Source organism: Anser anser, assembly GCF_964211835.1.
Source record: "Anser anser genome assembly, chromosome: 14".
NCBI lineage: Eukaryota > Metazoa > Chordata > Aves > Anseriformes > Anatidae > Anser > Anser anser.
Window position 1 is genome coordinate 10,879,195 of NC_139735.1, and position 25,911 is coordinate 10,905,105.

The 25,911-nt window shown below is 44.0% G+C and overlaps 1 protein-coding gene across 5 annotated transcripts in view; it reads right to left on the bottom strand.

Annotated features, from left to right (window-relative positions):
* Positions 1-11,425: 11,425 nt before the first annotated feature.
* Positions 11,426-25,911, bottom strand: part of UBTD2 (ubiquitin domain containing 2) — a gene marked incomplete at its 5' end in the record, with an annotated part of 54,364 nt that continues 39,878 nt past the window's right edge. For all 5 annotated transcript variants that reach the window (XM_083799294.1, XM_083799293.1, XM_083799295.1 and 2 more), the window contains one exon: positions 11,426-12,240. In XM_083799294.1, coding sequence (XP_083655420.1) covers positions 11,843-12,240 — 398 coding nt within the window. In that variant the 3' untranslated portion in view covers positions 11,426-11,842. The remainder of the gene's footprint in view (positions 12,241-25,911) is intronic.

A 25,911-nucleotide genomic window follows, 5' to 3' on the forward strand; every position in this document is an offset into this window, starting at 1 on the left:
TAAATCTGTGTTATCTTGCACAATTTAATCAGACTTAATGCTCTTAAGCATTGTCAGAATAATTTCTGTCACTCGATTTTATTATGTTTTTTTATTATTATTAGTTTTTATCAATGGTAGGCAAGGCTTTGCCTCCATATCTGATGGGAAATCTTGAAAACGTGGAAAAAGCATTGAAGTGTGTGACAGAGGCTGTGTTCTGGTTCTAGGGCAGAGTTTTCTTATTGTGAGGAGTCAGTGCCCTGGTGCTAGTTCTGTTTGGGAGATTAAGCTGAAATCTGGGTGTTTTCTGCAGCGTCTGTACTAGATGAACCGTTCTGCCTAGTGTCAGTGGCACTGGCACAGCATTTCCAGCGCCTGGATTTTCAGTGTGAGAAAGCCCTAACAGTAAGCACTTCTCCAAAATGAGATTGGCATTAATGCTATAAAATTACAGGCCCTGTGTAATGTTTTGAAAAGAGATATATGGAACGCTACATCGCCTAGGATTTAAATCCGGAGATTACAAACACTGCACTTCAGATGTTACAACAAATGCAGTGCTCCGTAATACTAATTACCTAGCCGCTAGCTGATACGAGTACTTGGCAATACCCCAAAGAGCTTTTGGTTACAGCACACACCAGCACGTCCTCCCTGCTGTATCACGCCCTGGGTGCACTGGAAGTTACCTGGCCTGGCTGCTCCTGATCCACGTGCAGCTCATGGGACCTCTTGGAGCAGCTGAAGGGGATTTTCAGCTCCCACTGAGGGTATCCCTTTCCCCCTTCAATTGCTTTCTTCCCTATCTGTGAAACAGAAAAAGGTCTGAAAGCCCAATAAACCTGTTTGATTTTATAGTAACATCACCCCCTGCATCCCAGCAGCTCGTAAAGCCCCCGCTCAGGCTTGCTAGCACTGCGCAAACACGATAACCAGCTCCTGGCCCCAGTGAGCAGATAATCGACATACGAAAAACCCAGGGTGGTGATAAAGGAGATCTTTACAGCTGTACAAGCAAGATGCCAGGAACATAGGGCAGGAGTGAATTTCTGGCTCACCGAAGCTAATTCCTTAGTACTGCAGCAACCCCATCATGTAATCCTTTCCATAAACCGACCGTGCTCCGCACTACAAAGCAGGTGGGTTTGTTGCCAACAGTTTTCTCCACATGGGGCTGTTCGCAGATGCTGGTCTGCTGGTTCACAGCTTCCTCATGTCCTGCCTGCAGGTCTGGAGTCTATTCCTGTGCTTTTGCAAGCCACCACGGTGCTCCAGCTCAGACGACACCTCTTCCCATGGACTGAGCCACTGGCAGCGATTCAGGAGAAAAATAGTTTTTTTTCCCAATGTTTCTGGTTTACTGAAAAAAGTTTTTTTTTTTTTTTTTTTTCTTTGGGGTATAGTGGAAGAAAAGGAAGACAAAATCACTGGCACTCTAACATTGCCTTCCTTGTAGAAATTGCATATGCCACTTTCATAAATCAGACATCTCATTAACGCCGTCTATTAATTCCAAACAGTATCTCTTGTCTGCTACTGTGTTTTTAATTGCCTGTGCAACTTGTTTGGGAGCAGCGGGCATTTAAAATAAAATAAATCCTGCTAATTACTGCTCACAGCTTTGTGCAGACGAGGCCTGAGAGCTCACTCTTTTCCAGATCTGCAGTTTTATTACATGCTCTGTTATGACAGGCCTGAATAAAAACCAGCTCGTGCTGCTATTTGACTTGCTAGACCACAACGTGATGGGGAAGATTGTCTTTAATGACTTCTGCATCGTGATGTGCATCCTGAAACACGAGGAGCCCCCGGCACGGCCAGCAGCCCCAACCCATCCACGTGCTCCTGCCTGTGCGCAGGAAGCACCAGGGGCTTGGTATTTCCTGCAGGCACAGCCAGAAAGAGGTCACCTTTATTCTCTGGACATGAGCACCGTCTGGTATTCCACGTATTCTTTCGAAGCAGGAAATCAGCACTCATGACCTGTTTCTAAACCTTTCTGCCCCAAAACAGAACTGTCTTGAGAAGCATTTTGTCCACCGGCACTGGGGGACTGCTGTTCAGCTGCTGGACATAGATGGTGATATGATTGTGTCACGAGTTTCAAGCCAAAAAGTTTCTCTTTAACATCCAGAAAGGAGAACTTAAGGTATTCAAAGGCCGACATTTCTGGAGATGAGGTAAAATTAGAGAAATTACAGTCCAGACAGAGGTCATGAAAATGCCCCTGTATTTAAAATTAGTCCTTGGGAGGTGAAAAGTTTGCTGCGTCTGGGAGAGGAAGTCAGAGCCTACATGGAGAAAGCAAGAAGAGCAGCCTGTCTTCTTTACGGATGTAATTCCCAAAGTCTTACTTGAAAATGGTTTAACAGGAAAATAGCAAAAGGTAGAGAATATTTTTTGGGGTAGCAGCCCAGCTGGGTATCAAAGCATCAGTCCCGTTGGGGACGGCTCTCCAGTGCCCTCAGAGCAGTTTCCTGGACCAAGCAGCCTCAGCCCTGGGCTGCAGTGATGCTGTCTCTCACCTGAAGGCTGCCTGATGGAAAGGATGCTGTCGGTAGGAGCAGCCCAGCCGTGTGAAGCAGTAGTGAAGGCTCTCTGCTCTCCCCCTTTATGCCCAGCCACGCGATGACCCCAGATGTTATGAATCACTGCCACACCTGCAAGTCTTTACAGAACGGTGGAGAAATATCCGTGTGCCAGGGAGGTGCCCTATGAGCCTGTAACATGTTTGGGAGGAGCTGGAGGCAATAAGTTGAATCCAATTTCTCCTGAGTGAGCTGGGGAACTGGAGCAAGCTGGAGAAGGGGGTGAGAGCTGGGGTGCTGGGTCTGCTTCTGCAATAACTGATTATATTAGCCAAGGCTTTTTCGCTAAGCTAGATACCCATCTCCAAATCTAGAAACTGAGCTATGTGGAATTCAAGATGTTTGCAGTCTTCTGCATTGATAACCAAGAGAAGAAAAGAGGAGAAAGAGGAAAGGGAACAGTGGCTGACCTCCCAGAGGGACCAGCATGCTCCCAGCAGACCAAACAAGACTTTCCCCAGCTGGGAACAATGCAGCCAGCCTTGCTCCTCCATCCTCCAGTTCACTTCATAGACACCAAATAGGTGGATCAAACTTGTAGAAGGTGAATAAACCGAAGGGATGTAGCCCAGCAATTGCTTGTTCCGTTTTCTCCATTTCATGTTGCCGCTGCTCTAACAAGATGAATTCCAGAGATTGACATCCGAGGAGGAGGAGGAAGGATGGGCACAACTCAGACTTCAGCCTCATGCTTCACAACTCTCCCCAGGAGTAGCTGATACCAGCGTTACCCCCTGCCCCGTACAACAGGGGGGTCTTCTCGGCATTTGAGAGACGATCTCTGCCTGTCCCCCAGTGCCATCACACACTGCCTTAGCGAGGAGCCTCCTCCCCGGCTGTTTTGGGATGCTCAGATGCAGATGAGCACAAAGAAAGGCCGATCTGAGGTTCGGCAGACTCATCTCTCCAGCACAGCACCCAGCTGGGGCTGTCAGCTTCCCTCTCCTGTGTTTTCTGCTTCGTTGTGCATGCCTGGGGGTCAGGCAGCTTCCCTGCGTCCTCGTCACTGCTCTTATGGGGAACAGCCCAACTAAAGGAAATGCTGTTTTCTTTGTTAACTAAACCACCTAATTAAACCCATATGGAGGGAAAGCAAGAGAGGCAGTTTCTCTTGCTAAATATTGATTGTTTACGCTTCGGACACAGCAGCCCAGTGAATTTATTACCCCTCTCACCTTACACCGAGGGCATCACACCATTCAGCCTCCTCCAAACTCGCTGCCGTTAAAAGACCTCCCCTAATGAAGCTGCAAGGCTGTAGCATAAGGGATTAATTAGAACAGAAAATTCCCATCTCCAGGCTCGGCCACTGACCCCACATGAAGCCAGGCTTGAGCACGCCCGCAGCATGGCATCCTGGCTCCCAGACCTTTACAACCGCTCCGACTCCAGAGAAAATAAACTGAGCGCCTGAAAGCCCCGCTTTCAGGGATTGTGAGAACACAACGAGCCACTCCTCGCAAAGCTGGAATTTTACCTTTATGCCCTGTGTTTTTATGAGCTCTCAGCCAGATTCTCCCTGTAGCACGTGGGGGGCATCTAGAGTTCCTGCACTGACCAAGGCAGCTGCCCCAGTACGAACAGCAGCAAAATTAGGTCCAGCCAGGACAGTCCCTCCGTGCAGCAGATGTGATGCCTTTGGAGCTGACCACTAGTTACGAGTGCAGCACCAGGTTGCAGGAGCCCAGACGCAGCAGGATGGGTGCATTTGCCTTTGGCACGCAGCCTGCAGGGATGGCACAGCACCCACCTGGGGGAAGAAACGCTGCGCTGGCCCTAGCACGCTGTGCAACCTCGTGTAGTGAGATAGAGCTCAGTTAACTACGAATACGGTCACACTATAAACATTAATTATATTCCATGCTAGATAGAAGGGAAACAAAATAGTCTATATAACTGCTCTACAAATCAGCATATATTCCCCTAAGCTCATACGTCGCAGGGTATGAACAAACACCCAACCTCACTGCTTGCAGCAGCAACTGGGAAAATTTAATTTCTCGTGCACTTTTGACACAAAGTCCACTTCCTGTTGGGGCTTTGCTTAGGTTCACAGTCAGGTTGGTGTTCCCCTGCTCATTTCACACACCAAGCTTCTGGACACCACAGACAGCTTGGGGTGCATGGGGCTGCGCATGCACACACGCAGCGATGTAAGGTGAACATCCCTCCTGCTGTTTCACAAGAGACCACACTGCTCAGCTAGAAGATGGGTGAAGAGGGAAGATCACACGTTATTCATAAATCATGGGGTTTGAGGGCATCAGCTCTGAGAATGGGAATATGTTTATATAAAAGGGATTGTATATATATATATATATACACATACACACACAAAAATATATATAAAAATTCAGGCAAGTTTATAATTCACGTGGATTCTACAGTGAAAATATCCTAAGACTTAAATAAATAAATATTAAAAAAAAAAATTGAAAGTCTTGGTTGTGATAACATTAGATCAAAGCAGACTACAAAAAAAAAAATCATACTCCTCTGATACATTAGGTAGTTAATCAAGACTAGGCAGTAGTGACCTGAATTAAGACAACATGTCAGTTAATTTAATTACAGGACAATTACACCGATCCATCATTTTGCACTTTCCCTGTTCACCAAGGAGCCTGAGGCACATCTGCAGGAGCCGTGGACACAGGAGGTTCCCAGGAGGTGCCCAAGGGCATCTCCAGGCTGCTCTACCCTTCCTTAGGGCCCTGCATTTCCATGGATCGCACACTTTACTTGCGAGGTGCTTTGGCACACACCAAAACAACCACAAAAACATGGCTCTAGGGTATCAGATGGTAATGAAAAAGTCGTGGAATTCCAGCTCAGAATTAAATGCCCTATTTAAGAAATTCAAAAAGAAAAACAACACTGAATTTAGTTCTTAAGGCATGGCATTTCCAGTACTACTTTTATTTTTAAATGCAGGAAAAAAACTTTTTTGTTTGTTATTTTTTGTTTTAAATACAGGAAATTTTGTACAGCATCTGCAACTCATAGAAGATCATGATGGTTTGCTCTCAACAGTAAAAGATCTTCCCTAGGTTAAAAAAAATCAAATAATTTAACAGTCTAAAGACAACCTACTTGTGCTTTGCAGTTGATTAAAAATATGTGCACACGCTACTGCGATATGTCAGCCAAGAAACAGGTACAACGTAAAAATACAGAATGCATTTTAAAATTTACCTGATGTTCACAGCATCTTTATATAGGCCTAGAACTCTTCATTGGCTGAATGAGCCAGGAAGGGGGGAAAAAAGTTAAAAGCCATGTTTTACACAGTTGTATATTTGATTCTAAAAGATTTTATAAAAGTTACGGGGGGGGGGTGAAAAAAAGATCGCGTCACTGGGATTCCCTCGTCCTTGTTTCACTGTGTGCTGGAGCTGTGTATTTTCTGTGTCAGTACCAAATCTAGCACCGTATCCTACGCAACATGAATGTTTCTTTGTTACGTGGCACACACAAACAAACTGCGTACAAAAGGTTTTTTACCATAAAAATGAAGATATTTATTCAAGAAGTACAAATTTGATGGTACCAGCCATCTTTGAAAGCCATTACCATGAGGCAGAGAGGACACAAACCTAAGTCTCTTGCTCAGAACACACGAAAGCAAGTGGCTTACAAATCTCCAGCTGATGCAGTAATTTCAATCATTGCTCAAAAGCCACCTCCACTTTTTAAACATTCCCTGGACTTGAGAGGCACAAACAGGGTTTTTAATACAAGACCAGTTAGTTATTTTAATAAAGACATCAGCTAAAATTTAATTTGATTTAAATTTCCTTAAATCGTCTCCAGCCTTTAACTGGATTCAAATTTCCTAAGGAAAAAGGGACTTTGAAACAAGCAGGTGCAGAATTTTTGGAGCTCAAGATGAACTACGAGTTTTAAGGCAGGAGTCAGGATTTTAAGTTCTCTGTTTGCCCCATGGCTCTGATCAAATGGTCATCGTCTGTAAAATATACAAATACAGAGTTCTACCGGATAAATACCCAACAAGTGGTCCTGCCTGAAGGACAGGAACATACTTCTTCATGGAGAGTCCAGTGGACACGTTTATTAAAAGTTTCCAAGTCCACAGAAAGAAGCCCGCTGGTTAACACATCTCTTCTTCCAACTATTTGAATTTTGGAGGCTCGGTGGCATGTATATGTCTCCCGTGAAAGGAGAGCTATAGCTCCATCTCCTAGGAACAAGAGCAACACACATGCGGCTACGGAGTATCTAAATGAAATATGGAAGAGGAGAGCCGTTTGCAGAGCAGAACAATCAAAAACACTTGATGAAAATGAAAGTCTTAAAGCAGGCAGACTTGTATATACAGTCGTTAACCAACAAAAGTGTTTGTAGCTGCAGATATAATAGTAGGACATTCATCTTCTTTGGGAGAAGACAGAAGCACAGCTGCTGACAAGTTTAACGCAAAGACTTCCTAGAGCTTGCAAGGCAGACCACCAACATCTAGGGGGTTTGAAGGTTTTGTTGTTGCAGAGCGTACATTGTGTTGTTGCAGAGTGTACAAAGCTCACCCCCACCCACCCAAAGCAAGTTTTCAAAAACTCCTTTCTCAAAGTACCTCTATGCTCTATTCCAAAAGGGTGCGAGCCATCCGGGAGCTGCCAGCCATCATCCAGGAGGGAGCCTGACGTACGGAGGAAGTGGTCAAGGGCAAAGAAAAAAAGCCCCTTTCTAACAGAGACTGCTTTTATTTCAACATAACAAGGTCTGAGCAGCTTACTGAAAAAGCCAACAGAAATCTTTTTTCTTAAAAAAAGTAAACATTCTCTGCATAAGGTGCAGGGTCTTGAACGTATTTACAGTGACATAAAAAACAGTTTGTAAAATACAGATCAAGAGTCAGAAATGTAGCTACCACTTGTGTTTCTGAAGAAGATAGAAATGGAGAAATGTACAGCATTCAATTCGTCAACACTTACACAGCTAAAATGCTTTCAAAACTCCACGGCTAAAAGCATCCCACCATTGTAACAAACTAAGATTTTTAATAGCATTTTTGAAGTTTTTATATTATTTACTAACGATAGATATATATGCAGAAGCATGTCATACTACAGCAATATTTTATCAGTTGGCCACCTGGTTTACACTAAGCGTTATGCACATGGCACGTGTTGCCTTGTTGCATCAATGGATCCCTCTCCTCTCCTCCCCAACTTGTGAGTTTTCTGTGAAAGGCAAAGAGGTGCTGTGGTTTTGTCTGGTTGCTCCTGGAATGAGTTTTCTTTTTTTTTAGTTTTGTTGTTGCTGCTTTTAGCATTTGTGTGGCTATTTAAAAACAAAAAACAAAACAAAAACCAACTCGTTATACTGATGATTCACATCAGTTAGTTTTCCAAGCTCTAGAGAAGAAAAGGCTTTCAGAAAACTAAAAGGTTTCACAGAGCAGCTATTCCCAGCTATGTTTTCTGTAGAAAACACTAATAAACAGAAAAGCACAAAAAGCGAACGTAGTGAATCAAGCTTTTGGGTGCTGGATGTTCTGCAGGAGTGCTGTTACTTGACTGTGGAGGATGACCTGAAGCATCCTTTTGCAACGTACCTACAGCATCTGAGGTTTTCCTGGAGCTCCCCAGCAGACTCTGCAGTGTTCATGCCTCTCTGCCTCTCAGGCTGTGCAGGAGCGTGGGCTTTCACTGGTTTACTACTTCTGGGTCAGGCAGAAGCAACAACAGAGTATGAAGATTTGAAGCATGTCAAACAGACCTGTCATTGACATGGCAAAAAACGTACTCTACTGGCATCAGTTCGTGGCCAGAATTAATCAGGAATGACACAGAGGTCTGATGGGTCTAACAAAACAAAACAAATAAAATCCTATTACTCCTCTTGTCAGCGCTTGGCATTGCTGTTCATGGCTGCGTGCACTACAAATCCGCTGTGTTACTTCAGTTCTGCTCAGGACACCGCACCAACCAGCCTGCCAAAAACCAGCACATGCCAGGCTGCCAGCAGCACCGAGCTTACCCCTCAGCATATGCCCATGCTACAGAGTAAAGGTGCAGCACCACCAGCAGGCTTTTCTCTGTCCTCCCCACGTGAGCAGCCACATGCAGACCTGCACCTGGTCCTGTAAGCTAAATGGCATTTTAGTACTTCGTTAGTCTTGCTTCAGCCGTGCCTCCTCTGCTCTGCACTTAAGCCTCCCTCCCTTCCTCCCTGCTCCAGGTCACGAGTCCTGCAGGAGCCCATACCTGGTCCCCTGCACTTGCACTGAAGACAACCTCAGAGGACAAGGACAAGGCATCTCACAGAGACAGCAACGACTGCTTTCGATGCATACTGCAACCTCTAGGCATGTACAAGGGATATGTCAGTCAACATGCTGTATGCTTTCATTACTGATTTTTTTATAATATATATAGATACACTTTGGAAACTTAGAATTCTTTCCTAACACAAATCTTGTAAAATTCGGTTCCAGTAGGGTACGTGCCTAGCACATCTGCCATTTTATAAAGAAGAAATTAAAATCGTCTTCACTTCCACCTGTAAAAGCATTTAACCATTTATTTCAGGTTTAGCTATGTACTTACTAGACAGAAGAGGAGAGAGGTTATCAGAGAACAGTGCATCTTCATAAACCAGTTCTCTGTTCTACTCAAAGCCCACTTACGACATAGCCTTCAGGTCATCGCCTTGCTCCCCACCATAATAACAGTTGATATAAAACACGGTAATCTGTTACAACATAACAGGACCGATGCTTTTCTGACAGGGGAAGGAAGGAAAGAAGGAGCTCTCCCAGCTCCTACATGCTGTAATCTCAAAACCAGGACATAGTAACAACTGCCTGAACAAAAGGAAAAAAAAAATCTCCAAAACGCAATCTACAAAAAAAATTAGTGTTTTAATGTTTGCAGTTGCAAATTGTCATCCCGGTTTCAACTTTGATCTTTCCCAATCAGCTATCACAATTCTGCTCATCCCACACCCCCTTTTTCCAGAAAGGGCTGGAAGGTAATGACATTGCAATGACCATTTACATGAAGATGTAAATTATGCCTTATGAGACAAGTAGTGTCTTCCTGGCACAAAACCATCCTTTGACCACTGAAAATCCAAGAGATTTTTGAGTTGTTTACATATCAAATAAGTATTTTTCCCTCTGGAATGCAAAAGATCTGGCTGCAAAACCCCAGTATATTAAATCATATTTGTCTTAAAAAGAAAATAGAAAACTTTTGTTCTAGATTATTAATCAGCTTTGATTTCATTTTTAAAAAGAAAAAAGAAAACCAAGTCACTTGGGCGTTTATGAGAACAGAGAACTAATTTTCCTTTACACACCTCTGCCCCTACCCTTCAGTCATCCTGTACAGAACTGGAGTTTAAGGAACTGCCAGGAAATCTTTGCATACAACACAGGGATGAAAATGAAAGCTATATTTATTTGGGGTAGAGTGGGAAATGCACAAAGAACGTGGATCTGTTTTCCAAGAGGTGGAAGTTGGCTGCACCAACATCAATGTAAATTTCACATCTGCTTCCATCTGTTGGGAAAGACTTGCAACGTTGCACGCATGACCTTAGCCCATTCTGGCTCTACACTGATGCTTGTGGAGCACGAAACTCCATTAGATTCTGAGGAACAGAGTTCTACAGCATTAATGAAGCAGTAACAGGTTTAAAATTGTCAATCCTAACCCAACAGCTTCACTAGCAGATGACTAAGAGTTGGGACAATTGTAGGTTTAGACCCTAGACCCAGAGAGGGAAGACAGAAACCAGTAAAAAGGATTAGCCTGACCAGCGTACTAGCCTTTGGAAGAAATAAAGTAATTTCAGTAATGGCTGAAAAAACAAGCCAACTAGCAATCAAGTTTAAAAGGAACAGGGAATTTGATCTCATCCAAAGGCATTGCCAGACAAGGGCGCGGAGCAGCCAAGGAACAGAGCGCATCTCTAACCAAGGTAACGATCAAGTTCTTTCCCCCACAGATATGTTCATCTGATTCAGATTTTTGAGACTAGAAAAGGACCTCTTGTGTGCCAAAAGGGCTGCTCTTACGCTCTGAAGGGAAAAGCCCTGGTTATTGAACACCATGACCATGCTCTGGGCAGCCAGCGTGTGTTGGTGAGGATACCTCCAATTGCCCTGGCTACAGGATCACCATATCTAGAAAGACAGACTGCTGCTGCAAATGACACTCATAGGAAAAGCTGAAATTTGTGTGCTCATTTGTCCACCTATTTCCACACTTCGTGCCCTCTAGGAACCGAGCAGGGGAAGTTCCAATCCGTTACATCTGGGTGTAACTGCAGTTTAACCTGGACCTATTACAGCGAGCACACCAGTGCCACTTGACAAAGGTCGTGCACCTAATCCTTAATTGCAGACCAATGCATCACTCACCTTAGCTAGCTTGTTCAATGCTTGTTTTAATGATCTGAGTGACATACAGTAATTCGGCAGGCACGTACTCAGGTGCCAGTCAGCCTGTAAACTTCAGGCTAAGTCAGTCTTGTAGCGTGTTTACAGTACAGTACACGAAAGTATACACTTACGAAGTTATTGCCTAAGGCTCCAGCAGGCTGTGTCCCCAGCGCTGGAGCCAGCAATGGCACAGGACTGCGTGGCCACCTTGGAATGTACAATTGCTTGGTCTGAGCATCGCCAGGAGCCACCCACGTGGGGCAGGGGCCGAGCCCCCAGCCCAGGTCCTCCGCCCAGGGCTCGCGGTGCCTCAGCAGCACCCGGACGAAGCACACAAGTTAGGTCAAACCACACACACGATCCCCATGGACACGCAGCGCGGCTCCTACCCAGAGCAGCTGCAAGTCTTGCATGAACTGCAGGTGGTGCTGATATGAAGTATTGATTTTCATTTTTTTTTTTTTTTTTTTTTTAAATAAAAGTGCTCTCTGTTACTCCTGCTCTGTAGATCAGGACACCACTTACAGTTTCAAGAATCATTACGTATTTGTATTGTTTAAGTGAAAGACCACCTCTTCCCACCCTCTTTGCGTGTCCCCCCCTTTTCCCTTCCCCTTCCCACTCCTTTCTTTGCCCTTGCCCTGTGCTGCTTGCTGTTGTGTTAAATACGAGATCAGGCAAACCCCAAAGGCCAGTTTACATTTTTATGTTTTGTTTTTGCAGATCTCCATCACAGATGGAATTTTTGCTGGTCATTTCTTGGAACCAATCCATTAGCAGGACAAACCGAAAGACGAGAGGGCAGTGAAAACCCATCCCATGACAGAGACGGAGGAAAGAAGAATCAATAAACAAGCAGAAATCAGTTTTCCACCGGGGTTGGGTTCGCTAAGGGCTGGCTCACGATGACTTGCACCACGTAGTCCTTTGGGATTTTCAGCTCCTCCAGTTTCATTTTGTCTGCGAGCGGCCTGCCCGAGAAGAACCAGCGCTGGCTGCCGGGCTCCACTCCCTCCACCACATGCAGCCGCCTCTTCATGTGGTACACCGTGTCCATGCTGCGGACCATCAATTTGAGGTCTTTGCCTGTGGACAGGCGCAAACGAAGCTGGCATTCGTGCCCCGAGTTAGGCGGCGGGTCAGGGATATCCAGAGTCTCCAGGTCGCCCTTCTCCTCGATCATGTTGATGGGGGGAGCGAGGCAGTAGACGGGGAGCTGGTACCGGTTGCCCAGTTCATCGTAACACTCCGTAAGAGCACCTTCAGGAGGTAAGAGAACGGAGAAAAGTGAGCGTCAATACATTTCACACTGAAAACTGAAGCAGTCGCACTTGGAAGCGTTGACCCCACTGTTATGGCACCTGGTGAGGCTTGATTTCAAGGCTTTAAAGGATCAGTAGGATCCTCAAGTATCATTAGAAATTGCTTACCTTGTTTTCATAAGGAAACTTGGGGTTGAGTGAAAGCACTCCCCACAAAAGCCAAATGCACCCAACCCACTAGGATAAAGCAGGATAAACTTCAAAAGCAGCAGGAAGGAAAAGCTGATGGAGGATACTATTTTCTCCATGTGAAATTTAAACAAAGAGCATTTCACTGGCAGCATGGATGAGATTTAGGGCATGCGAACACCCAGAAAGTACTACTGGGATGAAATGCATGATCTCAAACCCAAAATGGCAAAGACTGGAGGCAAAAGACTACTACGAAAGAATGATTTTGTAACTTCTCAAACATTCAAAAATTGCTGAAATGGTTTTATATAGGATTTGTGTTTTAGTGATAACTGCCAGAGAAAATAAACATGACCATCCAAGTTCAACAGCTCTGTGGCTGCGGTGTCATCGCCGGAGCAGTGACATGCAGCGACACAAAACTGATGCAAGTTTAAAGCAGCTCCCACACTCAAATCCCTGAAGTTTCAGGAATGATTTTTCTCCTCCCAGAATCCTGAGAGGTTCCCCAGGATGATCTGGGTGTTTGTGTTAAAGGAAAACAGGGAAGTGGTGTGTTGCCTTGCACATGGCATATCCTTCCCTACTGAAATTATACAACATGCACACAGAACAGCTCAGTATTACAACTCTTACAGAACTAATGAACAGCTTTTTGCCCTTTTTTAAAACAAAAACAAACAGTATGAAACACCCTTACACCCTTTATAAAGGCATTTCAAGAACCACCCCAGAAAAACAGCAGCACGTTTTTCATAACCTCTTAAGAGTTCAAGTGTCAGAAGCCCAGAAATGAGAGCCTTAACACACAGCACGTATCACCTCTTCACGTATCACCTCTTGCAGCAAACCACAAAAACAAGATGCAGAGGAAGTTACATCCCAGTCCCAACAGAAATTCCTCCTCAGTGGGGTTAAAAAAACCCACATAGTCACAGTCCAAACAAATGCTTCACCAGCGTCTTGGATTTACCTGCTACAACAGATTTTCACATTTTTGCCCCTAGAGGGGGCACATTCACTTGCAAGATTCTCCATCCTTTTGTAGTTGGAAATGCTTGAAGAGAAGCCAAGTCCTTAAGCTACAGAATATTTAAAAAAACTCTTTGACTTGGCAGTTCTGCACACAATGCTCTACTGCTCCTTGTTATGAACTAAGGCTTCTTCTGTTTTGTTTTGTTGGTTGGAGGCTTTTCCATGCTGACAGTGAGTTGTCTTAAAAACTTTGCTGTTTGATCAGCAAAATTACTGCACTATAAAATTGTAACTTGGGGATTCGCTGTTGCTTAGCTCATTCTCATGCCAGAAATGTACTGTCTTTCAGACAGAAATTCCCCACTTTTTTTTTTTAAGGATAATTTGTGTTGATGAACACAGGAAATCTTTGGCTAAAGTGTCAGTGTTTTAGGTACAGCCACTTTGGGGGGCTATTCTGCTTGTACCAGCAGTTCCAAGGCTGTCATGCTGTGATATTTACTAAGAAAAATCAAAAAAGGAAATTCAGAGAAATTCAAAAAAGGAAATTCAGAGAAATACGGTTATACCACTCAGTAGGGTCTTGTATCATTTATGAATCTCAGAGCAAACCAGCTTTATCAAAACTGTATTGGATCCAGAGCTTCCATGATACTGTGAGTGTGATTTATATACTAGGACCTGAAGCGCTCATATTTTAGTTTTAAGACGTTAATTTCATCCCGTACACCTAATCAATTTAGTAAATGCCACAGTACTACGTTCTAAATCAGTGCATAGGAAAAAGCAGACAGTTTTTTTTTGCTGAAAAGAGGAAAAACCCAAACTCCAATAGTTCTTAAATTTAGGTAGAAAAGATAAGATACCTAGCAATGGTACAATTTTAAAAAGAATGTCCCTATTTTAGAGAACTACATTAAAGAGTTAATTTCAAATACAATGGTAAGCTTGCTATGGTATTTATTCATCATTTATATCCTTGCCCAGTTGAACCAACATCAAGGTCAAAGTGTATGCTATAAACATGCAATTGCTTAATCATAATCAGATAAACAAAATTAAAATCCTCTGAAAGAGCAGCTAACTTGGAGGCGTGGGCGAGGTTTTTAGTTTGTTTTTATTTAAGACAGTACAGAAAAACTCTTGCCAATGAAACCTGCACAGTTTCATCCAAGGCTGACAATCAGTTTGTGACAAATTGATGATGCAAGCACAAGTTACCATAAACCTAACCAACAAACGCCCATCCCTCCACTCTTGCGGGTAAAAATATTCCTAAGACCTTTGAGCCATATCACATACCACTCAATATTTTCAAGACTGGACATATTGATTAAAGCAGAAGTCTCCTGCAAGCCAAAGAGACTTTACGACTGCACCTACTTAGCCAGACCACGTCTACAAGAGCCCAGAGAGGGGTCAGGAGGTGTCAGCCCTCTCTCCCGACAGACGTACGGATGGACGGCTGTGCACAGGCACGCGGCACTGCCCCGTCCTCTTCAGACGGCTCGTTCACGCAGGACTTCTCCAGGCTCTAAGGGATTTTTGAAGAGGATCGGGCTCCGCTGACAACCTTCAAAACGTTGTCAATGGTAAAAAAAACTCGAAGGCAGAGCGTGAAGAAGCATCGTGTTGGTTGGAGCTCAGAAGTTAAGGGAGGGCTGAATGCTTTTACCTGAAGGGACCGTGAGTCTGGAGCTATTTTAAGCAATGCAGGCAAAGCAAGTTATCAGAGAGGAAAAGAGAAAGCGAGCACATTACCCACAGCCATCACGACCGGGCCTATCTCCCCAGCCAGATGGCAGCTCTTCACCGAGGCGTTCGCTGCAGCGTCCCTTGCACAGAGCAGAGCACACGGTGAATTACACGTCGGAACTGCAGCCCCCTTGTTATTTCCCTGCTATAATTGAAAAACATGTTTCTGATCCTTCCTGTGAGATACATCAGCTCTGGCCACAGAATTTATTCAGCACAAAGGGGCATGAAAAGAATGTCAAACTCTCATGAGAAAACAAAGAAAAAAAATTTTTTTGCAAGGTTTCCCTGTTCCCTAGGCAACAAAGGTCCTCAGCAGCCAGTTATGGCACAGGAAGGATGCAGCCTCCCTTAAAACAGAGGAAAAGCAAGTGCCACACAGAGAGGTACACACGTGAAAGACCAAGATTTTATAAAAAAGACTTCAAAACAATAGCAAGGAGAGAATAAATTAAGCACATCGATACTTTATATGCTTGAGTACTCATCGTGCATTTAAATAGTTTTCTAGATGTTCGCGTGACTTCAATAAACTCCTGTACAAAGCACCTGGGCAGCAGTCTGAAGAACTGCCTTTGAGCAAAGACGAGGAGAAAAACAAACAAGCAAAAAAACCCATCGACGCACTAATCCTTTCCAAAGCTAGAACCACAGGCAGGTGGTGTTTTTGTTGTTGTTTACTACTATTTTTTAATAGTTCAAAAGTAATATAGCCCTGGAGACCGGGGAATTCTGGAAAGAACCACAAGACTGAGCTTCCTGCTGGTTGTTATCCAGGTAGGAGACAGCTTGAGAGTTTTGGGCGGAAAAAGAAGCAGATGTGATCATCGAGCATATGGAATTGAAACATTTTGAAATGAGTTGCTTTGCAGGCCATAAAATTGTTTTCCTAAGATTATTAGGATGTGGATGTTTCTCTGGATTTGTAAGGGAAAACACTGAAAAAGGACTGGCTGAGATACTGTTTCCATCCCCAACGAGTTCCAAATTTGGACATACTTGGCCTTTTGCACATGAAAACACTACCAGTTAGAGACCTAAACAGCACGAAGGTAAACTTTTCTAAGAGTTACTGAAATTAGGTGTATATGAGCACCTCCATCCAGAAACATAAAAAGCTTTAATGCATTTTAATGGCATTTCTAGAAAGCTAAGTGACATTCTCTCTTCAGAAAAAGCAACAAATTTCTTGTTTTCTGTTCCTAAAGTGCCTTTTAAGATTTTGAGCAGTTTTTTTTAAGATTTTGAGCAGTTTTGCAGAGGGTTGCTCAGAAAAACCGAGCAGATTTCTTTTCTTACTCCCCTCCCCCAGACAGACTTGCTGCAGGAAGAGAAATTAAAACAACACAACCCAAAATCTAGCATTGCAATGAGACCAGCTAATTTAAGGAGCTTAAGTGTCTGTGTATAACATGTTTGCCCTAGGAACAGCTGGTTTGTTTGTTTTTCTTACTGAAAAACTCCACTCAAAGCTCAGCTTGGATCACCAAATAAATTGGCAATGACAGAGCTCTCACCTGTAGACTACTGGTTTTTATCCAAAACAGGTCATGAATGCCTGGAACTCATTACAAGCGTCAGGAAACAAGTGGGTCTTATTCTGGATCCTACAGCACAACAATTCCTAGAGAGCACTGATTAAGTCAGGCAGAAAAGCTGAACTATCTCTTCATCTGTATTAGCAGCTGATTCCAGGTCATGGCTGGGAAACGCAGAACCTTGTAAGAAAAAAGCACGCTGACGTCAACAGCATGCAAGAGTGGTGAAGGGTGACTTTGCTCACTAAGAGAACAGGACTGAGACAAACAAGTGAAAACATGCAGAGCTTTGTTCTAGCTCACCTACAACCATTGCAAACTGGGAGGAGTTAAAGGAAAGAAGCTATTTCACATTAAAGTCCATATAACTTAAGAACAACTGTAAGGGATTAATGCTGCAGTTAACAGCTGTACTCTCCCATTTTCTGGAGAGCACCGTGTGGGAGTACTTGTGGAAGCCTGTGCCCCATATCACGTATGGAGAACAATAAACTATGATCATTAATGGTGTGGATGAACCATTTCATAATAAACCAAATATATGAGCCCTCTCTCATGTTTCTTCCACACTTAAATTTCCACGGGCCATGCAAATTTAAGCTGCCATAAGCTACGTACAAAGTCTCATTTCTCACACTCTTTATGAAGGCACACACTTGCCTCATAAGCCACTGCACGACCGCTGACCCAACGCTGTTCTGCTCTCATCTTCAGCCTCTTTTTATTCCAAAGAACTTACTCCAGCACCTTAAGAAATGTGTTTTGTAAGTGATAAGTGTTAAGCATTTAATAATTCCCATTTCAGGTTCCCTGAGAAAGCTCTTCCATTAGGAGAACATCATTGGTCTGGCTCCGTTCCACGGAAGAGCCGCTCCCAGAGGCGGCAGAGGATGCCAGCACTTTGGGAGCCGCTCGATGAGCGGGGCCCAGCTCATTCCTGCTTGTGGCGACTGGCACAAGACGGACTGGAATTGCACTTAGCGTACTGCAAGGGAAAGGAGCAGGAAATTTTGGCACTCTGCTACTGCCTTTGTAATCGTCCCGCCCCGTTCCTGGCAGATTTAGCTAGTGGGTGCCGCACTGAGTCAGCTACCGCACCGTTCATGTTCATATCTGCGCTTGGGTGTTCTTCAGCAAGCCGAGCTCACCTGGGCTGCAAGATAGCTGATAAAATAACATATGTTCTGCTGCCTGAACGAGCTTGCAAAGAATAATGTGACACGTTCGCAGCAGAGCACTGGACAGCCTCTTGAGGTCCCTTCCAACCTGAAGGATCCCAACTAGCTGTAATTAACAGCAGATCTTAGGCTAAGTGTCTAGCCCGAGACGGTGAGCGTGTTTAAGCCCTCTGCTTCCAGTGAAGCAGACCTCACCCTAGCGAGGGGCAGGGTTTGTGAACCAGATCTCATGAGTAATCCATTCTTAAAACCAGTTTTGCAACTCACGCCTGCAGGCTGGAACACAGGAGGGTAACCCACGCTGCTCTCACCAAATCAGCAGCACGGGGCGCCTACAGAAACAAGCCAGAGAAACTGAGATGCAACGAGATGAGTTTGGTACAGCAGCTTCTGCAGCGACTTGCCGGCTAAGAGGAATACACCATCACTACCCAAGCGACAGATACACCTCATGCATGTGTTGTAAATTAAAGCCAATCTGTCTGCATGCCATTACTACCTGCATTTGTCTTTGCATTTGTATTGGGTTGGATTTGGGGGGTGGGGGGGAGCAGAGAAGGAGCAGAGGTGTTTCGTTTGGAAAAGGCTGGTGCAGATACGAAAGGTGCATTACTGGACATGCTGATCCTCTCTCTCTATCGTAACCCAGCACCAGCATCAGTTAATTCATTAGCACTGATTAACTGGGCTGAAGGTGAAAGTTAATTAAGATTAACATCTTCTGAAATACATATTTCAACACTAGATTAGCAATTCACTTTTCCTCAAATTTCAGCCACAGTTAGTACAACCCTGCGCATCTCCTGCCCGATAACCCCTCTAAGTAAGTGGGGGGCTCAAATCCAGGCTGGAAGCAAAGCCCTCCTATGTGACACTTAGGGCAACACCAAGCCACTCGACTGGGTTTCACCACAAATGGTCCAGATGGGGCACGCAGATATACACACCAGCTACTACACACTCCACATAAGATGGTCTGAGTTGACCCTATAATGATCTTCTCTGTCAACTCTGACAATGCATCATTTCACCCCAAAACTTTAGGGGCAGAGGAGGGAGCAACCAGTTTGCTCGCAGCTGATCTGACCCTACAACTGATGCTACCGGAGTATGGATGCAGGACGCTGCATGCACTGCTTGTAGTGACTCTCCCAGGAACTCTTACCTCATGCTAACGCCTTCGTCTTTTAGGGAAGAAGGACACAAGCATGTTTCTGCTATTCACGTTTTAGCCAGAACAAATTGCTTTCCGTCTTTCCTCAGATAAGAAAACAATTGTGTTTCAAGCATGAAATTTGTAATTTGCAATTCCCCCCTCAACTTGCAGGGGACCACAGCAGCGGTAAACCCGTAAGAAGAACTGAGGTCTGCAGTCTCAGCTTGCTTTCCTGGTGAATGGCACGGTGGTGGTCTGCTGGACAAGGAGAGGAAGCCAGAGAAGAGGTGAACTACACCAGAAAGTTCAAAGTTGAACAGCGATGTAACTTACAGAACAGAGTTATTTTTTGCTTTCTACTTTTACATAGATCACAAGTACCTACAGTGAGGTTCATTCAGTTTTCACCTTCTCCAGTTGATGCAGTCAACTAAGCCACAAGCTGAGTTAACGTGTACCTGTAATTCACAACACTGCAGAGGACAGCCAATAACTAGACCAGGACCATCACTAATAACTGTGAACTAAACATTGCAAGAATACAGTGAACTTTAACCACAACTGTGGGTTCAGAGGCTGGTTAACCAGTCACACGGTCATAGCATCGTTTACAGTAAATTTCCACTTCTGTTTCCTTGCAGGCTTTTGCTGTGCTATAAGCTCTAGAATGGGTTCATTGGTGAGCATTCCTTTAACCAAATGAGGTTTGATAGAGAAAGTCAATTATGTATTAACACTCCGTAGTTGTCACATTAACAATACCATATGTACTGCCACTTCTCTATCACTCTGTAAAACTTCAATCTAATACTGCAAGAAGGTAACAGCTTTCAAGAAACATTACATCAGGGTTCGAAGAGGACAAGTCTTTTTACTAATGAAGTATTCATGCACTATTCTGCTTTGCATTTCATTAAAATGGATGTCTGTCTAGACAGGCTTCTTAGATAACCAGATTTTCATTTTTTGGTAAAAGAGCTCCTCTGTATACCCTTTTCATTTGCGTTTGCTGTTCTACATTATCCACTTTCTTTAAGGGGGTGAAGCAGTGTTAGGGGAAAAAAGGAAGGATGATATTCCAAATCATCTGAGCCTGCATCATATCCCTCCACAGACAGCTAACTTGGCAATGTGACCAGGTTATCTGGTCAGTGGGAGGATGCACAGAAGCAGAAAGGCCACCACAAAACAAAGCATATCAGCTCTTGAGTTACAAACGTCTCATTTTTTTCAGAAATAGAAGACGCCATTCAGACTGGAGAAGTTGTGTTAAACCTAAACTAGATCCCTACATTTACAAAAGAACTCCATCATCCAGTGAGCAGCAACATGCTTTGTGAGCACTGTTTTTGGTGTACTGAGGGGAAAAAAGCTTTTGTCCATTACAATAGGATATTTTGCATAATAACCACATACAGAATGTCCAGCTATTCAACCTCACTTTCCTAACATGACAAACTGCTTTGCTATTTCCAGTTACTCCTGGAAGACAAGGTAACTGCTCTCTATTTGCATTTCTCTTTAAGAGGATTTTCCTCTTGCTGAGATCAGCAGGGCATTATTGATCAACACCATAAACTACTTCATCATCCAACAAATATGCCAGAGCCTGCTGCACTCCTTTCCAAATAAAGGACAAAAGGTAAAGACAGCTTTACCTTTGCTTGGGACTGATCTCATTAGGTGCAATCCACTTGTCCTTGCTGCTTGTTCTACCTTGCACCGACTCATGTATCGACCCCAAGACACAGCACGTCCTTTTGCTTGGCAGGCAGAGAAGGCATGGTGTGACCAGTGGAAGTAGTGCCCTGCACAGGGGAGGTCCCAACAGCAACTCAAACAGTTGCTGTAACTCGAGCTGCTCCATCTCCACTGCATGACCAGTGTCAGGGTGCTTAACCTTGAGCAACCCCCTGCCAGCCACAATGCCCTCTCTGGGCAGCGGAGTGATATTTGAGACTTAGCTTAACATGAGCTAGAAGTGGATATGGATGGAAATTTGGCTCAGGACAGTACTTATTATAGCTTGAGCTAACACAGCAGCAGAGACAACCCCACAGACTGAACACAAAAACGAATGTAGGCTTTTATGGAACGCACAGAAGTTCCACATCGGTTTACAGTGAGAGATGGACATGTGAAAAACGGCTGCTTTCTAAGACTAAACAGCAATCCATTCCCCTCCACAACCTACCTACATGCAACAGGGGGATGGAAAGAATGAACAGAATAACCTAGACAAAAATTTGCCCTGTATCATTTTGTTACTACTCCCAAACTTGCTCATATCCCTGTGCTGACATTCAAAGCCAAGTTAATGAGCACCGAGTCATTCATTTGCATGCTCAGTCTCCAAGGATAACCAGGAAAAATTTTAAAGGCTCCAGGGAGGTCAAGCAGACTGACATAATCCCACATTAGTACCTATGTCCTAAAATAAAACTACAACACAGGACTATTTAAAAAGAGGGGGTGGGGTGGGGGGAAGAGGGAGAGGATTAAATAGGGTTACAGAAAAGATTTAAAGCGAATCTGCAGAATTGCTTTTTACTCCATGTAATGTCCTCTTTACCCTCCAAGATGCTGTTCCTTCAGAGTTACCTTACTTTTAATTAAAAAATACTGAGTAAGCATAAATGTAGAAGACAATGTTCGTTAAATCTGTATCACCCTCTAAATGTGTAAATTTGGGGGAGTCTGCATAGATTATGAGAACGCAGACAGGTTAAAAATGCAACACCTGGCTGCAGCTGTAATCTACAAAAACTTGATTGCTACAGAACAACTAAAGACAGGCCTGTGATTTATTTTTTTCTGCACAATGAAATTACTTAGAAATTAGTACTTTTTCTCCTTACTAGTAAATCTGTATTTCATCAGATGAAGCCACTGTCTATCACACGCTTTCATGAGGCTTCAACACTCCTTTGCTTACCAGCCTGGTAAACCCGCAAAGCACTGGGCAGCGCAAGATATCCAGGAACCGGGGAGTTCTCTTCCATTTCCAGTGGTAAATCTGTTCTGTAATACTCACTGAACCCCTGTAATGACTTAAAGTTACCACCTCAAAGTGTCTATTGAAAGACAATATGGAAGATTCAGAGTACTAACACAACTCCTTTTGGGTCGCTTGCAGACTCGTGAGTACCGTGCAGCTCTGTAAAGCACACCATGGAGGACTTCTCCTTAGTCATCACCTGACCCCAAAAGAAACCATCTTCCACAACTCAGACACTTCTGAACATAACTATCTTGCCTTGGTCTTGTAGAAGAGATACCATCATTGTCTTATTCAGGTATGCGAAGTCAAAATAGAGAAAGATGACAGATATCCTGACCACTACCCACTCAAGATCACGGAGGAAGAGCAGAGGGCACCCATGGGCAGGGAGCAAGTGAGGCACCTAAGGCCTTGCTGAGCCCTCATTTATCTACCCGAGCCTCCTAATAGGCAGTGCTTCAGGTGCACCAGTTTGGGGGGAAAACGTCTCTATCAATTACAGAAACAACACCACCCCTGAAGACCACCTGTGCACAGCGAAGGCAGCTCCTAGATGGCTCTCACTGGCTTACAGTGAGATTTTCTATGAGGAATACATTTTAAACGCTTCATATTTCTTTTTCTCATTTTACTAGCAGACAGCAAGGCAGATTAAGCAGATACTTAGTTTCACTGCTGTAAGCAGTCAAGGAGGGGGGTAGAAGTCCACTGTGGAGTATCTAATAAACTACACGACACGTCCTGGTCACCGCCAGACGCCAAAGGATTATTTTTCACCTAAGGCAGACATACTCCTATCTGGAAGATCTGCAACACACCATCAACAAGCAGTCTGCAGCTCATTCGTTGCTACATGGTTAGACTTGATGATCTTTGAGGTATTTTTCAACCTAAATGATTCTTCTGAAATTAATTTGAGGCATTTTTCCATCACGAGGCCAATTTTATTTTGAGCATTTAATGGCCATCATGTACAGTCAGTCTTTTTTTTCTTCTTCCTCTTAAAGGAGTTAGCTGCACTTTCCTGGCCACGTGTTAATGGTACAAAAAATTGCAGTTTTGAGAACAGTGCTGTACAGTCGTCCTTACCGCAGCAGAAAAGGCAAACTGAAACCAAAGACAGAAAACAGACAGGCATATGCTACCAGGGGAAGAGACTTGAGAAGAGTCCAAGCAATTATGTTGACGAAGCTCCTCAAAATACCTTTCAAAAACAAGAGCAGAAGTTAAAAATATTTAAGGAAAACAACTGTAGGATGTAGCCATAAGTGGGTTTTTACTTGAAGGGTTGATGCCTTCTAACCTGCACTTAGATATGTAACTATTTCAGTCAGCCACAACTGCTTTACATCCTGATGATTTGATTCAATATTCCATTTGAGGAAAACATGGAAATCCAGCATCCCTCAGAAAGGATACTGTGCATCTATTTTAAAAACATTAATCACAGCAGTAATGTCAGACAGCATTATCTTAGCTGCTGATCATCAGGACTCAGGAGGTTTTTGAGAAAATACACTCTGTTTCAAGGTTAGGAGTCCTGCCAAGTACCCATTCCAGCCTGCACAGCAGTAATGTGTCCTTTGCTGGCACCAAGACGCTTCACCAGGAGCAGCACTGAGAGTTGTACAGTTCCTACTGAAAACACACGATTCCTCAGAAAGCTGCTACAGACACACCACAGTGCCATGAGCACTCATGAAGGCTAAAAGGAACCACAGAACGGTTTGGGTTGGAAGGGACCTTAAAGATCACCCAGTTCCAGCCCCCTGCCATGGGCAGGGATGCCACCCACTAGATCAGGTTGCCCAAAGCCCCATCCAGCCTGGCCTTGACCAATTCCAGGGATGGGGCATCCACAATATCTAAAAATCTGATGAAAACATAATAAAAATAAAAAGGGGTGCACCACTGAAATAAAAGTACCTGCAGTAGAGATATACAGATCCAATTCAAACAGTTACCATTATTTTACTCATTGATCAGCTATTGTCGTTTCCTGTCATTCTCCTCTCACAAAACTCTGTTGAGCTTTCCACTACATGCTATGCAAAGTGGTTGCAATACAGAAAAAAAACAGTAAATTGGCCAAATGTTAGTCTAGCTGTTATTTCCTTCCTCAAAAAGTAAAGAAACATGCACACTTTGGAGCACTGTGCAGTAGGCACTCTAGATGCATCCTTCTCAAATGGAATTTGCCAATTACAAAAGAATTTATTGGCATTTCCCTAGTTTTCAGCCAGGGAATCTCTTGAAGAGCTCACTTTTACGAGCATTTCTCTAATGAATGATACTATATAAACATATGGTTTTGGTTTGGCCACAAGCTGCACAGTGACAGCCTAGCAATGGATGATAATCAAAGCACCTCTCCAAGTATCTCTGCCTCTCACCTCTAATCGCACCACAGTAGAACACTGTCCTCCCAGGACACAGGGGATACATCCCAGAGCTCTTCAGAAACCTGGCGTCACACCCAGCTTACAACTCCCCAGCAGAGGGGATGGAAATGATCAATGCATTTAACGATGCTGTTAAGAATCACTTTGTTATGTGGCAGACCAAGGTTGCTCTGCAGCGCATTGCGTTTTAAATCAGTGCTGGTGTACATACTTGTCCAAAATGCACAGAAGCTGCTAGTTGTAAAAGTAAAGGTCCTTCATAAACGATCCCTTCCCCATCCACTTTTGAGGCTGTAGATGGATGGATACTTTTCTAAGCAGCAAAACTATCCTAGCAGTTGCCTGACTCCCAGCTCCTGCATCACCCATCGAGCTGCTCGCAGCTACATCAAGAACTGGACTTGGGAGCTGATCAATGCCAAAAGCAACCTGAGGTTGTGGCAAAGGACATTTAAACCTAGAGATGTTCCATGACCCCACTCACCATCCCGCAGCCCCAGGAACAGATGTACTGGGGGGAAAAAAGGAGGTTACATAAAGGAAAGCAAGCAACCTGCTTAGTCTTGCTCCGCTGCTTAAAGCTTTCATGGTCCACAGCCACAATCTGTGTTGGGAAGCCAACTCCTTGCTCTCTTGAACTGAGAAAATGCATGTTCTGCTTTCTTCCACGCTGCCTCTCATACCTGTAGTAAACTATGAACACCAACACACACCCCACCAAAGTAATCAGTTCTTGGTGCTTGCCCTGCTAAAATACACACTCTCCCCCCCCCCCCCGAAGTGTCAACAGCTCTAAAGATGGGAACATGGCAAACAAGCAGCCCCATCTTGCTGTGCAGTACTGCTTCCATGCTTCCCTGCATCCATCTTCTGATTCCAGTAAAAGCAATCTAAACAATTGTATAAAAAAAAAAGTCTAGCTCTACTATTTAGGAAAGCAATCTTTTATACCACTTCACATAAAAACCAAGGCTCTCTACCTCAGTTTGTTTTATACCTTACAGCCACCTTCCCAGTAACACTCCACTTTGAATGGGTCTTTCTGGAGTAAAAACTGAAGCAAACACAGGAGAAAACACATCTCAAGAGTAGAAACAATCGGCTGTGAGATTCCAGGTCAATGCTGGATTGCGTTATTCACATCATCTCCCTGCCCCTCTCAGCTAGAAGGCTTTCAAAAGGGAAATGGGTAAAGTACTCAAGAGCTTAAGCATTCAGAGCTCCACTTAAACACAAAAATCAAATCAAAGGTTTCTCCAAAGCTTTCTACTACCAGCTCTGAAGTGGTTACTAGGAAAGATGTTTCTGCTGCACTATAGTCTATAAATTAATGCTACGAATCTGCCCCTTTTCAGTGTGAAGGTAAACAAATGCATTTCTTTAAGCATCCAGGAACTGAAATAACATGCTGTATTTTCAGCCAGGAAGAGCTGTATTCTCACTCATTTTTGTATGCCAACTCCTCCTCAAAG